The following is a 17,511-nucleotide window of genomic DNA, read 5'->3' on the forward strand; positions in this document are numbered from 1 at the left end:
CTCCTTGGCAGTCATCTGGTCCCTCCTGTGTGGGGAGGGCAGAGGCTCCAGGGAAGTACAAATCTGTGATGGGGGAGAAAAGAAATGCTCCTGTTTGCTAAGCATGAGCCTTTTGGTCACCCATGGGGTCCTCACAGACAGCTCTGGTGTTCCCAGCCATCTGGAACCCTCTTCTCCGCCCTGGCCTGGCCACTCCTTCCCCTGCCATCAGCTGTTGTGAGGCTCCCCGCACACCATTAGAAAGGAAGGCTGCTCAGACATGGAAACAAAGCTGCCTCCCCCGAAGCCTTCCCTTCTTTCCCAGCCCGGGCCTTGAGCATGCATGCTGGGGAGTTGACCAGGGCCCTCATGGAGTGGGAGGAGAGCTTTGATGTCCCCAGCCCAGCCTCCTAGCCCATCCCCAGTGAAAGTTGCTGTTCGTTGATGGGATTGCGGTAGTAGTTCTTCTGCTCCTGGCTGCCCGGACCAATCACTTCCCCTAGGGCTGGCTTCGCGGTGCCCGAAGGCTTGAGTTGTGAGGCTGTGCTCTGTTGGGTGGGACATGCGGGGTCTGGAGGGGCAACTGAGAAGCTGAAGTCTCTCCCTCCTTCCCCACAACATGTGGGACCAGCTGGGGCCACCTCGGTCCTCGGGGTGGGGGGGAGGGGGCTCTTGGACACAGGGTTGTTAACACCAGTCTGCAAATTGAAAATGCCGGGCAGAGGTGAGCTGAGGCCTTGGAGGGAGGAGGGTACCCCAGACCAGCCCCCATCCCAGCTGCTCCCTTTGGGCCCTGACATTTCTCCCAGGCACATACCAGCACATGACAATGAATCTGAGCCCCTCCGGCCCCCACTCCAGGGCTGCGGCTGTCTCGGCTCATCTGTCAGTCACCTGATCCCCCACACCTGTTCCAGGCCCTGCCTGGGCTGCCCACCCACACCACAGCTATGAATAGGGTGGAGGGAGGAGAGCGTGGGGGCATTCGGAGGACAGGAGGGCAGGGGGGCAGCCTTCCTCTTCGGCTAAGAAAGAGAAGCCAAGCCCATTAGAGTGAGGGGTGCCGGGGTGGACGGGAAGTGTGGGAAGTGCGGCTGCGGGCGAGGGGTGGGGTAGTAGTCAGGAGGATGGGGCACGGAGGACAAGATGAGGTGCTGGGCGGGGCTTGTCTGTGTCACCGGCTGCATCTCCTGGCTCGGTGCCGTGCAGCCACTGGGCCAGCCCTGGGGCCAACTTTGGATGGTCATTTGCGGGAGGTTTATCTCTCTCCCACTACCTCCTTATCTCTGTCCCTCTCTATCTCCACCACTCAAACACCATCGCACTTATGCTACTTGCTGTCCCACCAGTTAGGGATTCCTTGACAGCAGAGACAATGTCTCAGCCTCTTTGGGCCCCACTCCCCTTGACTGTGCTGGGCTGGGGCAGGATAAGTGGGTGACTGAGGGATGGAAGGGCCAGGTGAGTGGGAGGCTAGGACCGAGACCTGTGTGTGTGGTGATGTGGGGCTCACCTCTCTTCTCACCCAGCGCCACCCAGAGGTGAGAGGTTGAACAGCAGGCAGCCTTCGAGACCGGCCCACCTCACCCTAGGCGTGGCCCAAGCCCTGGGAGAGCTTAGTCCTTTCTGGCAGGGTGCTTGCCATCTGGAAGGGGCCAAGGCCATCTGAGCAGATTCTGGCAGCACAAGGTGATGAAGGGCATGGCATGTCCAGGGCGCTGTGGGGGTGCTAGGCAGCTGTGACCTTTGTGTGCTGGGAAGAACCCGGGAGGGATTGGGCCAGTCCTACCTGACGCTGGTGCACAGCGTTCTTTTAGGTGGCATACGAACAAATATTTCTTCAATAGTTTTGCAGTTATTATCACAGAAAAAATAGAATCCCTGATTTCATGGATAACCTTGCTTAGCATGGGCTTAAGGAAAGAGTGGATTTAAGAGAAAGCAGTAGGGGCATAGTAGGGCCTGTGGTAGGTGCTACGCAAGTGCGCCCTTACTCAACAGGACCCCGGCAGTGGCTGTGGTCTGAGAGCCATCATTTTGTGCCCAGGCCTTGCCGCTCGGCCAGCACCCACCCTCCCGTGTTCAGGTGCCTGCCCTTCCCAGGCAGCCGGCTTCCTGCCAGCTCTTTTTCATGCTTCTGCCCTGTGCTTCTAGCTGCAGTATACTTCGAGCAAACTGTTCCTTTTTAAAGAAGTCTGGCAAACTTGGTCTCCTAGGAGGAGCATGTGACTTAGCGGGGGGAAAAAGACGGAGAGCTGGATTTTGGTTCCAGTTCACCTTATACATGACTGTAAGGCCTTGTGCCAGTCCCATCTGCCCTTAATTCCCAGCCCAGTGAGGCCTGGTCCACCCCGACCGGGACTCAGGGGCACCCTCTGCTTGCCCAGCTCCATCCCCACACCAGGGTGGGGGCAGAGGCCAGCCAGGGCTGGGATGAAGCAGGTTTGCAACACTTCTGCTGATTTCGGAGGCTGAGCCCTGACTTGAGTGTAGCTGTAGTTCCTTGTTTTCCTGTCTCCCTGGTGGCCTCATTAAAACTGTCGCAGAGTGCACTAAACCTGTGCCATTCTAATCAACATGAAAACAGCCTCTTTTTTTCATCATGAAAGTAACACATCCTCATTGTGTTCCCTAACCTGCATTTTTTTTTTTTCCACTTAACAGTTGTTGTAGTCAATTCACAATAGTAAACACAGGTCCTTCTCAACATTTTTTGTGGCTCCATAATATTTCTATTGTGCTGTAAGACATTTAACAGCCCCCACCAGTCCAGAGAATGTTCTTGCTCTTGGAAAACTTCTTTCCGCAAAGGAGAGAAACATAATGGCTGAGCATCCCCTAATGGCCAGTAACAGAACTGCCTGGTGCCCGTCTCTGAATGGTGCCAGAACCTTCCAGGGTTCTGAGGAGCCCCTTATTTTTGTGTAGAGGAGTCCTTGGTGTCGGATTCTTTAGCTGCGTCGACAGCTTCTGCTGCCTCATAGGGCTGCCGCACTGCGGGTCCAGCCTGGCAGGGATTCCAGGCTGGCTGTGTAGGTGGGAGGAGAGGCCGCACCCTCACACTAAGCCTTTTTAAATCTGTGCATTTGTTCTGAGTGCTAAGTTGCTCTTTTAGCACCCCTGGCTCAGATGGGGTGATTCAGTGGGGGGCCTAAGTTCTGGGGATGGGGATGCCTAAGTGGCAGCCTCAGAGCTGCCAAGGCACTGAATTGTCTCATCCAGTGTCTCCCTCTCTCTCCTGTAACTCTGCCGGATTCAGTTAAGTGCTGGAGTGGGAGCCTGAACACCTTGTCCGCTGTGTGGGGTTGGGCTGGACCTGTGGTCAGGGAGCCTCACTGATCAAACTGAAGCCGAGATCCTGCTCTGTCCCTCTTGCGGGGGTGTGTGTGAAATCAGGAGTCTTACCCCACCTTTTCTAAGAGGAAAATTTCAAATCAACGCAACATCCAGCGGGAGGTACTTTAGGCTCTGCTGTCAGCAGAGGAAGAAAAGATGTGTGTTGGGGAACAGCAAGAAGCTGATCTAGAGGACTAGGGGCCCCCAAGCCAGGCTGGGGAGTGAGCATCATGTTCTCTTATGGCAAGGGGCTCAGTGAGAGCGTTTTAACCATGGAGGGATGCAGTCAGACTTGTTTTTGGAAGAGAACTCTCAGAGAAGTTAGAGAATGAACCAAAGGGAAGGAGACTGGTATTGGGGGGGATTCGTCTGGAATCTGAAACAGAGATGTAAAAAGGTCAAGGGTGGCTGGACTCAGTAATGCCGTAGAGATGGGTGAGAGGCCGGCCCCCAGAGCCATTTCCAAAAGAGCACTGGCAGGGTCCAGTGACCAGCTGGACTGGAGGATGAGACATAGAGGAGTCCCAGCACCCCCTCCTACTCTCCCCTCTGCCAGTCTCCCATTCTGGCTTTCTGTTCCCACGCTTACTGCACCATCAAAATTGACTCTGGAAAGGATCTGACAAATTCATACTAAAATAGAAATGACTGATATAGATTCAGATGTTTGCAGTTTAACAAGAGCAAAGCCTTAGACTATAAAACTTGAATCCTAAAGACAAAGTTGGGGGCCGCACCTGCTGGGTGTGTTGGTGCCTAAATGGGTAGCAGAGGCCTGCGACTAATGCAGGTGACAACGTTCTCTTTTTCAATTGTTGAGACACCACACCCTGACATTATGCCAGGCCTGGGTGTGGAGAAGCATGGAAGCTTTCCAAGATCCTACTCTCCCAGTTCTTTTTAGGCCCTCCTGATGTCTTCCTGGCCCTGGAACCTGGAGTGGCCCCAGGGTTCTCCTCCATTCCACCCCCAGCAAGGCCCCTATTGACTCACCTGTCCACTGCTTGTCTTCCCTGTGTCTTTCTCCAGGCAGACCTCAACACCAACATCGAGGATGAAGGCAGCTCCTTCTACGGGGTCTCCAGCCAGTACGAGAGTCCGGAGAACATGATAATCACTTGTTCCACCAAGGTCTGCTCTTTCGGCAAGCAGGTGGTAGAGAAAGTGGAGGTAGGAGCTGCCCCCCCACCCCGTGTGTTTGTTAGGCCAGGCCCTTCCGTGCCTCAGTATGCCCTTCATCCTTGTCGCCACCTCTTTCCCCGGATTTGTCTGAGTCAGTGAGCTCTTCCCCTCACACATCTGGCAGTTCTTGGTAACCACCTCCTGTCCAACACAACCAGATGCCAGGCTGGTACCCGGGAAGAGACCATGCCCATCCCCGGGCTTCTCAGCCCCGCGACCCCTGTGGTCATCTGGGGACTGTGGAAACGCACCAGTGCCTGGAACCCGCTCTGCAGCAATAGTAGTTTATAAAATGCTTTTTGAGTTATTTTTAATTAAATGTTTATTTTGAGATAATTACGGCTCCACATGCAGTGCAGTTGTCACCCCGTGTACCCTGCACCCGGCCACATCGTGCATAGCTAAAGTATCATACTGGCACCGAGGAGATGGACATCGATGCAGCCCAGCAGTGTGGTTCAGGTGGCACCTGCTTCCATGCACTCACTGTGCCTGTTAGCGTGTGTCTGTGTGCAGCCAGGACTGCGTCACTGCTCTGTCCTATCTTGCCTAGTGCCACTGCGCTTATGTTCTTGGGCTCCCCCCTCGTCGACCTGGTCTGCCCGTCACTGATGGAGGAGGTGGACAGTGAGTGGGTCATGGAGCTTCCCCAGAGAGTTGGGCCGGGGCTGGAAGTGGTCAAGAGAAATTCTAAGCCCCCGCTGCCCCCTGGGTCCTGCAGACAGAGTATGCCCGCTATGAGAACGGCCACTACTCATACCGCATTCATCGGTCGCCGCTGTGCGAGTACATGATCAATTTCATCCACAAGCTGAAGCACCTGCCCGAGAAGTACATGATGAACAGCGTGCTGGAGAACTTCACCATCCTGCAGGTGTGTGTGTGTGCTAGGGACAGGTGCGCTGCAGGTGTGCGGTGGGAGGGGCTCGGTGGGTCGAGCAAATGGCGTGCCCTTGTTTGGGGCTTTAACTCCCATCTTTTTCATCCCCTGCAGGTGGTCACCAACAGAGACACGCAGGAGACGCTGCTGTGCATTGCATATGTTTTTGAGGTGTCAGCCAGCGAGCACGGGGCTCAGCACCATATCTACCGGCTGGTGAAAGAATAAGAGACTCAGGGAGCAGGGAGGGGGGAAGAGACGTCGTGTGTGCAGGGACACGGGGAGGGGATCTGCAGGGGCCTGAATTGCCAGGAGAGCCGAGAGGCCCTGACTCTTCCTAGCCAGGAACAAACTGTGCCTGAACCTGCAATGCTCAACCCCAAATAAACCCAAGATGGTGTGTATTTTCGGAGGACCTGATCTGGCTGTCTGAGCCTTGGGAGGGACTGCGGGAGAAGGGGGGCAGACTGGGGAGCAGGCCAGAAGCAGCCCCAGAGATCCCCCATGGACTCACCCAGGAATGTCGCCAGATGCAAAGCTCCTGATGGGATGACTTCTCTGCTGCCACTCAAGCTGCTGGCCACGCCGGAAGTCCGGGGGCTGGGCTCGGGGGCTAGGCTCTCGGGCCCTGTTCTGTGCATCCCCATGTGGGCCCCTGCAGGGACTGTGCACAGTGTCCTAGCCACCTTTGGTGCCCTGGCCCCAGGACAGCGAACAGGGAGGCTCGGTCCAGCCCAGGGGTTGGGTGAGGTGTGGAGGTGACAGTTATTGGAAAGGCTGGAAGGGCACACAGCCAGAACTCTCTAGATAGTTTTCATCCCTCCCCGGTGGGAGTGGATTGCATAGCCCAGAGCTTGAGACCGGGAGGCTGGGAGTGATGGTGCGGAGGCCAGCCTGTGGAGTTTAGGTGCTGAGGCTGGTGTCACGCAGCATCCTTTGTGGGGGTGAAGGCCCGGAAAGTGGGTCAGAGGCCTGTAGTGGACCAGTGGTCTCTGAGACCACCCAGTTCTGATGTTCTGTGAGTCCTACCTTGGGCTCCCTCCCAGCCAGGGTGCCTGCTAGGTGGTGACTGCCTCGGAGCCCGCCCGGGCTGTCCACTCCCTCCCCAGAGTAGTAGAGTCTGTGTGCCCTGTGCATGGAGGAGGGGTGTGGAACCCACCCTGAGCCTCGAGGGAACCAGTGAAGGGTTCCTTGGTTTATCTCTTGGGAGAACTGTATGGGCTTAGGGTTTTGGTGGTCCTGGCTTCAGTCCTGGTATTCCTAGCTGTCTGACCTTGGGCAAATTTCTCCAGCAGTCTGAGCCTTGGTGTCCTTTGCTCTCTGTAAAGGGGAGGGCAATAGCACCTACCTTAGAAGGACTTAGTGAGAAAGAGAGCTAATGTCTATAAGTGCCTGGTGCAAGATGCACTAAATAAATGTTGTTATAATTAGTTTATCCTCCCCTCCCTCAGGGAGGCCTGGGTCTGGCTCTTTGCTGCCATCTAGTGGCCCTCATATCACCCTTAATGGGAACCACAGTTCCAGAAGCCTGGAGCAGAAGGGAACCAAGATTCAACCTACAGGTGTTTACTTTGTGCCCAGCACTCAGGGAGATATATGGGAATAGAAAAGTGAGTAAGACAGCATCTAGGAGGTGTTTATGGAATGGTGGTGAGGATCAAGGGCTTGAGTCAGACAGCTAGGATTGAAATCCTGGCACTTGGCCACTGACTAGCTTTGTGGCCTTGGGGCAAGTTACTTAATTTCACTGTGCCTCAGTTTCCCCATCTGTAAAATGGGTATAATAAGAGTACCTACCTCGTATATGTAGAGTGCCTAGAATAGTGCCGAGCACATAAATGTGTTCGATAAATACACATTATTCTTAATAGCAGGAGCTTGCAGTCTAAAAACTCAGATCAGAGAACTCCTAAGTGGGGTTGCCTGATTCTCACAGAAACTGGAGTTCAGAGATGGGAGAGAGCAGGGTGTGGAAGATCCAGGGAGGAGGTTGCAATGGAGAGGGGCTGCCCCTTAGAGGATGGGCAGTGTTTAGATAAGCAGATGGGCCGAAGGCTGGCCAGCATTCCAGATGGGGAAAAGAAGCCAGCTATCCGGTATCCTGGCCTCACGGGCCAAGACTGCCTCTTCTCATCAAAAAGCAACTTTAACCAAAGGCCTCTGGACTGCTGCTAGACCTTGTGCCAAGTTGCCTAACTCCACTGTATGTGGGGGCTGGCTCTCATCAAAAGACGTGCTGTGGAGGTGGGCGTGGGGTCTGGGAGGCCCTGAGCAGACGGCATGTGCTCACATGTCCACGGGCGGGTTTGTGTAAGGCTCCCCCGCCCCTCCCCGGTCACTGTCACAACCCTCACCCTCGCTCCTCGCCTCTCCCCTCGGGCTGTTTGGATAAGGGGAATGATGCCTACCCTTCTGGCTTGACGGTGAGCCTTCAGGCAGGTACCCATGGAGGATGTGTGAGCAGCCTCTCGGCCATGGCGCACATGCACAAGTTAAGGAGATGATCTTTTGCGTTACGGGTGGGAACGAGTCGGAGCAGATGTCGGGGCCACGTGTGAGCTGTGCGTTTTCCCTTCTCTTCAGGAGCTGACCTCAGCAGCCTCATGGAAAGTCATGTACTTAGAGCTGTAAGGTCCAGACCAGTCAGCCACCAGTGCAGGTGTAGATGCCTCCCCCCATGGCCACCTGGCCCACCGCTCTCGAGGGCTTGTCTGGCACTGCCCTGCGCCCTCTGAATTGGGTGCCCTTCCCTGCCTTTAGGCCTTGGCCCCACATGTTCTCCCGGCCAGTCATGCCCTGCCCTTTTCTCCTACTGGAGAACTGTTACTCATGCTTCAAGGGCCGGTGTGTGGTCACTCCTCCTCATGCGGAGGGGTTAGTCACACCTGCCCTTGGGTGGCAAAAGCCTTCCATTCCTAACCCAGAACATAGGGACCTCTGTCACCTCTTCTAATCCTCAGCCAGTGGGTGCTGTGCTGTCCCCATTTGAAAGATGCAGAAAATGGGGCACAGAGAAGTGAACTAACTTGCTTTGAATATTAATGTGTTTATTCATTCAGTTAGCAACTATTTACTTAACTTCTGCTCTGTGTGGGCACTGGGAAGGTATCACTGACCCAGACAGACGAGGTCCTCAGGGAGCTTATGTTTCATTGAGGAAGAAAACTAAGTGAGCAAGTAACAGGACATGTAGACTGTGACAAGTGCTTTCAAGGTAGAGAGGGCTGCGGATGTGAGAGTCACTGGGGAAGCCTCGCAGGCCCGGGGAAGGTGGGGGAAGGCATTCTGAGCAGAGGCAGGGAGGTATGGGTGTGGGGCAGGTGCAGAGAGTGAGAGCTGTATGTGCTAGGGTACGGGGGCGACAGGGGCCAGATCCTGCCCTGGGCCAGCTGTCCAGACCCGGGGGGCGAGGGGGGAGGGCAAAGAACTCAGCTCCCTCCCCAGCCCAGCACCCCCTTGCTTGGCAAGGACTTTGGGTTTTACTCCATGTGAAGGGAGGTCCTGGAAGTGTTTGAAGCAAGGGAGTAAGTCTTTTTGATCTTTAATCTTTGATTTTTTTAGAAATGGACTCTGGGGCTGCTGGGGCCCACAGAGAAGCATGTGTAATTGTCTGCTCCTGAGTCTGTCTTTCCTTCTAGACTCAGCCTCTGTGGGTGCAGACTGTAGCTTCCTTGGTCTGTTACTTTCTGTAAACTAACACCACATCTGGAACATGGCAGGTGCTCAGTAAACATGCGCTGAAGGAGTGCATGTGGACGAGGCAGTGTGAGCCGCGCCGTTTGGGCCCGGGAGGTGAGTAAGGGCCCTGAGCCCATGAGGGTGACAGGTCTAGAGTTAGCAGGGGGCGTGGTTGAGATGGGGACGTGGAAACAGACCGCTTGTCTTGACAGTGACTGAGCGGACTGCCTCAGTGGCCATCAGTTAACGTCCATGGAGTGGGGTGAGCACCCCACACGGAAGGACTTTAGGGTGCGTGTGCATGCACCTGTGCATGTGTGTGTAGATACCATCTCTGCCCTTTCAGGACTAAAGCCAGTGGAGTGAGGATCGAGGGGCGGCCCTGGCTCAGGCCCCTCAGACTGTGTGTGCTTAGTCCATCAGCTGCTTCCTCTCCCCCGCCGCAGGTTTCGGAGGACAGTGGGCAGGTGCTGACCGGGCTGGAGGGAGGAGGCAGGCAGCTCAGAGAGGCAGGGCTGGGGGCGGCAGGGAGCTCCTGACGGCCCGCGGTGCTCGGCCTGGTGCAGGGCTCTGTGGGGTCAGTGGTGCTCACCTGGGCCAAACCGCACAGAGGGGGTGTGAGAGCAGCAGTGTGTCTTACCTCGGGGGCAGGTATAGCCAGTGGTTGCTGTGTCCCACCCCTGCTTACTTCATCTGGTATGTCAGCTCCAGAAATGAAAGCAAGAAGCTTTCCCCCCAAGACTTCAAGCGATATAGGAGTCATTCTTAAGAAGCCGAATTGGCCGCTGCTAAGTTATGCAATCTTGTGCAAATAGCTCACCCCCTCAGACCTTCAGAACCCCACTTGGGAAATGGGAATAAAGTGGCTTTGACTTTAGGTTGCTGTTGGGAGAAAGGTGACAGCCCGAGCTCAAGGTGAGCGCTCAGTGAATGGTGGTAACTTAGGGCTGTTAAAACCTGCCCTGACTCTGCTCTTTCTACCCCTCTCACACTCACTCACACACACACACTCATGCACACGCATGCTCACACTCAGACACACACACACACACACACACACACACACACACACACACACACACACACCAAGCTCTGCTGTCTCCCAGAGCCCACGAGGAGGCCCTGGGCTCTCACTTTTGTGGGAACTGTCCAGCAGAGACAGCGCTTAGACTTTCATCCTCAGGTCTCAGAAACAGGGGGAAGGAAGTGTTCTTAACTGAGAAAATAACTTCGTGGCCATGAGGGGAAAGAGGCCCCAGGGAAGGGTCTCAAAAGGGAGCACGGAACAAATGGTGGGCTGGGACAGTGTGAATAAGAGACTGTCTGGAATTGGGATTGGTTTACTTTTGAGAGAGGATGGGAGAGGTGGCCCAGCACCTTTATAGAAGTCTGGAGGCCAGTTGGCGGGAATGGCTAAAGGTCTTTTTATTTTTAAGCTCATGGATGTCTAATATTCAACTTCAAGTTTTTGTATTTTTGCTATGTAACCCCCCTTTGTCTCCCCAAATCTTCAGTAAAGTCTGCTACCTACACAAAGGCCTTTGTGTGAGTGGTTTCTTTTTCTGGAATTAAAAGTGTCGTGTGAAGAGAGCCAGATAGGGAACATCCACTGCAGCGTGTCCGTGGGAGCAGGAACTCAGAGCCCCCGAGAGCCACCGCCCGGCCAGCGCCGTCCCTCCCAAGACAGTAGCAAGCCCTCGGGGGTGCCTGCAAACGGGTAAGGTTTGGGGCGCCTGGGGGGCTCAGACGGTTAGGTGTCTGCCTTCGGCTCGGGTCGTGATCCCAGGGTCCTGGGATCGAGCCCCGCATCGGGCTCCCTGCTCAGCGGGGAGCCTGCTCCTCTCTCACCCTCTGTGGCTGCTCCCCCTGCTTGTACTCTCTCTCTCTGTCAAAAAAAAAAAAAACCAAAAACATCGGGTAAGGTTCAAGCCCGTGCCATCGGGCTGGCAGCGCGCGGGGCCTCGGCGGCCATCCCGGCCCCGTAAATCCCTTGTCAGTGCCCGAGTGGGGGGCTTCCGGCGTGAGCTGTGCGCACTGCAGTTGTCGACGCAGAGCATTAGGTGCTTCGTCAACCACAGAAGGACACAAAGCCCACTGGATTTGAAGAGTGGTCAAAACGAGAGGTTCAGGCAGGGGCTGGTGGGGATGTGGTTCCTAGCGTGGCACGTGAGGAACGTGAGCTCAGCCCTTGCCCCACAGGCGGGATGGATAAGCCCGAGGGCCGCTTGATTAATTCGCGGGGAGCAGCGCCACGCCCCGGTCACGGCCGTACTCGTCCGCCTACTGGCACATTCTTTCCTCCTCAGGAAACCGAATCACTTGAGTACGGTAGCTTGCGCATATGTTCGAGCAGGGAGTTGGGCTTGAACGTTAAAGGAATGTGGGCACCAACGTTCAGAGTCTGGTGGCCCTGCCTCACGTTGGGGACTGGACTTCTCCCAAGGAATCCTTTTCTCCGGACACTGGTCAGAGATGGCTCCTTCTTTGTCTCAAGCCCCATTACATCGTGCTGAAAAGTTAGAGCATTTGTGCCGGCCTTCCTCAGAGGGGGTTATCCTGAGGCTCCATTTCCCCCATTCTGTCCCTTCCTTGGCGGTCAGCAGGAGGCTGACCTTGCGGGTCAGCGTCTGGGTCTGGGGGCTGGCCCAGCGGCGCACCACTGCTCCCTCATCCTTAGCGCTGGGAGCCGAGAGGACAGGCGGCCTTAGGGGGAGTGTTTCTTGCCTCTCAGGCTTGTGGGTAGCCCTGGGCCTCACAGAGGGGCCTACAGCTCAGGACTGAGGAAAGGAAGGAAGGGGAGCAGGAACCGAGAGAGAGGGGAGAGAGCGGGGCAGGGCTGGGAGGGGCGTCGCTGCTGGGGGTGTGGGGTCCCCCCCCAGGCGGCACAGCAGGCGTTCCGGCTCCCGGCAGACATGGTTGAGCACACGCCGTGTGCCAAGCACTGTTCTAGGTGCTGAGGGAACCAGGGAGATGGCCAGGGGCTTTGCTCTCAGAGAGCCTCCGTTCTAGCAGGGGAGACGGATAAGAAGCAACGAGAAAAGGCAAAGAAACAAGAAAATAGCAGGAAGTGGTCAGCGCTTTGACAAAAATTAAACAGGATGATGTATCAGAACAGGGTTTGGCCGTATCTGGCCTGCCGCCTGTTTTTGGATAGCTCGGAAGCTAAGAATGGTTTTTACGTTTTTAAATGGTTGGAAAAAAAATCTGCAAGTCAAGTTTCAGGGTCTAAATAGAATGTGACCGGAAGGCAGCCACGGTCCCCGTTCCCTACCGTGCACAGCGGCATTCGTGTGGCCATGTGGCGACCCAGACGCGGCGACCCAGCGCTGAGCGGCAGGGCGGGGACCATCGGTGGCTGGCCATGCCGGAAGACTCCCTCTCTGGTGCTCTCCAGGAGGAGTTGGCCACTCCTGTTAGGCTGTGGCTGGGAGGCCTTCTTTGGAGTGGGTGAGCATCGAAGGCCTCTCTGAGGTGACGGGAGCCAGCCATGTGAAGACCTAGGGAAGGGAACCCCTATTTCGAGGGTGCTGGGGTGGGAAAGGCCTGGGCGCGCTGAAGCGGCGGGAAGGACCGCAGCGCACTGGGGCATCTGCTGTCCATGTTCCCGGGGGGCTGTGTCTGCACTCATTGTGCTGAGGCTAGCGGGGGTCTCAGAGCTGTGGTTCTTCTCCCAACCTGATGCATCTCCTCCCGGCTGCGTTTCTCCTGGTGCGCTTGGTCTTTGATGCCCGCGGCCGAGCCTCTCCTCCCAAGCCAGTCCCCCTCGGTTGTCCGTACTTCAGAGGGGGACCCACAGCCCCTGGGTGGCTCTGACCTCCCGGGCTGCACTCAGCCCTCTGGCAGCTCTGATGTCAGCAAGTGGATTTCTATAGGGGAGCTCTTCCTCATCTGGTCAGGTTCCGTGGGAAGGGTCCCTCCAGGTTCTCACTGGGGAGAACTGTCCGGCCCCCAGCATTCCGGGAACCAAGTTGGGAGAAGAGTGCCGAGGACGTCTCAATGTTCACTATGTACGCTTCCATCACTCCCTGTTTTCTGCTCCTGGACCTGGCGCCCCAGCCCAGAGCCACTCCCTGTCACCCTCTGCTGGCTCCTGCCTGAGTGCAGGGGACCGTCCCGTGGCTGCGTGGAGTCGAGGAGAGGAGCTGGGGGATCTGTCTCCTCTCATTACCTCTACTTCCAGAGATACCTGGTGCTATCAAGTCTGAACTTTGGGGGACTCAGTGGTATAAGTCATGTTCCTTTCTGGCTTTGTCTGGGCAAGGATTCAGCTTTCTTAGGTTTGCTAAATCAGTTGGCACTCACCCTTCTGTTTTCCAACGTCTGAATTTTTGTTACTATTATCCCCTCCCCTGCACTCTTTGTCCTTTAGGATATACACCTTATAAAATACGCTTATGGTCATCTTAGAAGAGTTTCCAGGGGCAACAAAGTAGATGCCTGTGTTGAATCACCCCCTTTGTCCCAATTTGCTTATTTAAAATCTCACTCTGGGCGCCTGGGTGGCTCAGTTGGTTAAGCAACTGCCTTCAGCTCAGGTCATGATCCCGGGATCTTGGGATCGGGTCCCACATCGGGCTCCCCCCTGCTTAGGGGGGAGCCTGCTTCTCCCTCTGCCTGCCACTCCCCCTGCTTGTGCTCTTTCTCTCTGTCAAATAAATAAATAAAATCTTAAAAAAAAAAAAAAATCTCACTCTGTCGTGTGAGGATAGATAATAGGAGGCAGGAGGGGAAGCAGGGAGGCCCAGTCAGGAGGTTACTGTGGAGATCTAGGGGATCTAGATCACAGTGGTGCACGTGAAAGCAAGTGGACCTTGAGATATATTTTGAAGATAGTCACTATGACTTCCTGATGGCGTGGGTGTGGGGAGATCAACTCCAGATTCCCTGGCTGAAGTCACTGGTGCCACTTACTGTGATGGGAGAAACTTGGGGAGTGCAAGTCTATGGGTGGAGAGGAGTGGAGGTTGAGACACCCATTAGACATCCAAGAGGGGGTGGCAAGTAGCAGCTGTATATATGATTCTGGAATTAGGGGGAGAGGCCAGGGCTGGATTTAGGATTTCTTGGCACCTGGATCGGCATTTAGGTTCTTGAGGCTAGATGAGATCACCTGGGAGGAGAGTATGGACAGAGAAGGAAGAGGCGTCCCCAGGACTGCCCTGAGTCATTCCAACATTTAAGGGTAGCAGAGAGGAGGAGGAGAACTGGGAAGGTGTGGTTTCCTTCTCAGTAGTGAAGGAAAGAAAGTCTTTTCGCAGGGAGTGCTGAAATGCCGCTGACAGGTAGATTAAGTTGAAGATGGAGAAATGACCATTTGTGGTAGAGACTCCCTAGCTTCCCCTTCTTCCTGAGTCCTAGCTGGGCACATGGTCACTCAGAATAAATACCCTATCTCCTAGTCTCCCTTGCAGCCAGATGTGGCCCTGTGTCTAGGATGGCCAATGAGGGAAGGAGAGCTATACCTTCCAGAAGTGTCCTAAAAGGGAGGAGGCATGCTCTTCTTAGCAATTCTTTTCTGTTGATTGGATTGTCATGTAATGGCTGGATCTCCTACAGCCATTTTGGGCCATGAGGTGACCTTAGGAATGGAAGCTACCCATGGTAAAGCAACAAGATAAAAGGATCTTGGATCTTTGATACCATGGAGCACCATAACAACTGGGGACAGATTTCAGATGAGAGAGAAATAAACTCTTCTTTAAGTAAGTTTTACTTTGTGTTTGTTTTTGTAATTAGCAGCCAAACTTAATTCTAACTGATATATCGCTAGATTTGGCAACAAACATAGAGGCACAGTGGTTGAAGCGTGAACAGCTGGAGCAACAACCACCACCACAATAATACCACCCTGACTATAGTAGCACTTTCAGGCACACTGCCTTGCCTGATCTTTGCGGCTCCGTCGTGATTCTGTGAACTTCTTTTTATACATGAAGAAACTGAGTTTCAGCTCGTATACCTCACCCTGCATCTTCTGGCTTCTCAGCCAGGGCGCAGGAATGCAGGTGGAGAGCAGGTGATGTATGCACAGGAAATTCTGCCCTAGAGTTTGCCCGACGCTGTGGGGTGGGGGGTCGTTGGCAGCTGGCCCCGGAGGTCCCGGCGAGCCCTGGAGTGCCGCAATCAAAGCTTTCTCGCCTTTTCAGGAAAATGCTTCTATTTCCAGAGAGATGATGTGGAGTACAGGAGACAGCGGAGAACAAAGGAGGTAAAAATTAGATAAGCATCACCATGGGGAAAGTGGGTCTGCTAGCTGGCCTGCCAGCAATCCCATTCTGGAAGTAATCAGGTAGCAATCAGATGTTCAGACCAAGTCTGCTGAGTCCTATGACCGTGTCAATGTCTCGGGATCAAAGGGATCTGCTGCTCTTTGCAGCCTCCGTTCTTTGGAAGCCCGGCTCAGAGCTTCTGAAGTTTGGCACGAATTGCTCCTTCTGTTTTCCTCTTCAGTAACGACTTTGCTGACTTCTTTCCAATTTCTCTCTCTAAATCCCCACCAGTCCGGAGATTGCTGGGGATACACACATTTTAAGCTGAGCCAGGGTTTGCACCTTCTGAACGGCAAGGTGAGATTACTTTTAAGTAACTCAGGCAAGGTTATGCAGTCGGCAAGTAGACGCTGGGATTTAAGATCAGCCTTGTGACTTCTAAGACCACGTGCAGCTCCCCAGCTCTAGCCCCAAGCAGAAGAGCCCTCGGGGAAATACCATTCCGTCCACCCCACCCATGGCCCCCTTTAATCTCGACTGACCCGCCCTCGCCCTGCTCCTGGAGGCACATTAAAGCCAGCCTCACATGCCTGCCCCAGGGAAAGGCCTCGGCCCCTCCCCAGCTCCAAGCGGCCCACTTGCTCTTGGCTTCACCTCACTGGACCTTGGATTCCTGGCTGTAGTCCCTGGCTTTGATATTTGCTTCTGCTCTCTCGAGTTTGGCAACTCATCACATTCTCCTCGCAGCTTTTTGGGCCTCAGGGGTTTTTCCGTTAGCCCTCGGCTCTGTCTGCCTCTGATTCAGCGTCCTCCACAGCGTACTCCCCTGGGTGAGGAGCCCTTGCCCTCTGGCCTGGGCTCTGTGGAACCCACGTCTGGGCCAGAGATGGATGTGGTACTGAGATGGCGTTATGACAAGGGACATAAAGACACTCCAGTCCCGCCCTTGGCCGCACTTCCCCTTCCTCGAGGGAGGTGTATGCCCAAAAGAGGCTAAGCAAGGCACTTACCACTGTCTATCACGTAAGACTTGGACCCCAATGTCAAATTCCAGAGGGTTTGAATGGCCTGGAGCCAAAACAGTCTTCATTCAGCCCATAAACACCGAGCACCTAGGATGTGTCTGGCACTGTCGCAGCTCCTGGGGGCACAGCGGTGAACAGAATCAAAGTGCCAGTCCTCCAAGAGCTGACAAGCCAGTGGGGGGTGGGGAGGTGGGCGGGAATCCCACAGAAAATCAGCAAAATAACATCAGACCTCCTGTTCTGTACTCCCCCTCACTCCCGTCCCCACTGGCCATTCCCAAACAGTCTGGGATCTGATCTCTGTGATGGAGGGCAGGCCACACATCAGAGATCAGCGGAGGAGGAAGGGAGGGCAGTTGTCTCAATGCCTCCTCAGATGAGGGCCCCTGGGCCCTGCTACTGTAGGAGAGCAAAATGCTTTGTTCCATCCACAGGGAAAACCCCTTACCTGAGAGACAGGGAGAGAGAGAGCGTGCACTCATCTGGCTGAGAGCCCTAGGTAACTGGGACCACTGGAAAGAGCCACATCCACGCATGCTCACGTGTGCAGAGCATGCCCTTCAAGGGCTTCCAGGTGGGCGGGTCCTGGATGCAGAGCATCATCAGGAGCTCAGTAAAAATGCAAATTCTCAACCCCCCCATCCCAGTCATTTGGAATCCAAGTCTGCAGGTGATTCCTATGCACACTGAGAAGCAACAGGTTGGACTTTGACCAGGTGCAGAGAAGAGCTCCCTGCCCAGACTGTGACCAGCCCAAATAATTCCTCTTGGAGACGGACTGGGAGATGGAGTGTGGGGTGGGTCGCAGGGTTTCCTTCCCTGCGAGAGGCATGTATTTGAGCAACATATTCACCACTGCTTGTAAAAAAGGTAGCTACTATAAATGAAATAGTAAAAGAAAAATAGAATAAAAGAAAACTAAATTCAAAAAAGGGTGCTTCCTTGGAATACTTGGAATACTTGGAATATCTGCAGCTGTCAACATTTCAACAAATAAATATCATTCTATACTTTGTATTAGTTTGTAAACTGCTAAGCCACTATCAGTTGAGTTTTTATTGTCCGAGGGGAAATTTTATGCATGGAAAAGAATAAAGCTATTTGTGTATTTTAATGTTTGTCAACTGATTAAAGTTGTAAATTTAAAGCCTGATTTTATTAACTCACGTTCAACTTCTAAATCTTGCTATTTTGTTCATAAAGCTAGTGTTTTCATGTTAAG

The 17,511-nt window shown here is 54.4% G+C and overlaps 1 protein-coding gene across 10 annotated transcripts in view; it reads left to right on the forward strand.

Annotated features, from left to right (window-relative positions):
• TEAD4 (TEA domain transcription factor 4) overlaps positions 1–10,591 on the forward strand; it is a 67,178-nt gene extending 56,587 nt beyond the window's left edge. For 9 of the 10 annotated variants that reach the window (XM_078075480.1, XM_078075481.1, XM_036082073.2 and 6 more), the window contains 3 exons: positions 4,345–4,485; positions 5,219–5,371; positions 5,492–10,591. In XM_078075480.1, coding sequence (XP_077931606.1) covers positions 4,345–4,485; positions 5,219–5,371; positions 5,492–5,605 — 408 coding nt within the window. In that variant the 3' untranslated portion in view covers positions 5,606–10,591. Of the gene's footprint in view, positions 1–4,344; positions 4,486–5,218; positions 5,372–5,491 lie in introns of those variants that run through there. The other variant, XR_013449057.1, reaches the window with a different exon arrangement.
• The last annotated feature ends 6,920 nt before the right edge of the window (positions 10,592–17,511 follow it).

The sequence above is a fragment of the Halichoerus grypus genome, chromosome 6, assembly GCF_964656455.1.
Source record: "Halichoerus grypus chromosome 6, mHalGry1.hap1.1, whole genome shotgun sequence".
Taxonomy (NCBI): Eukaryota; Metazoa; Chordata; class Mammalia; order Carnivora; family Phocidae; genus Halichoerus; species Halichoerus grypus.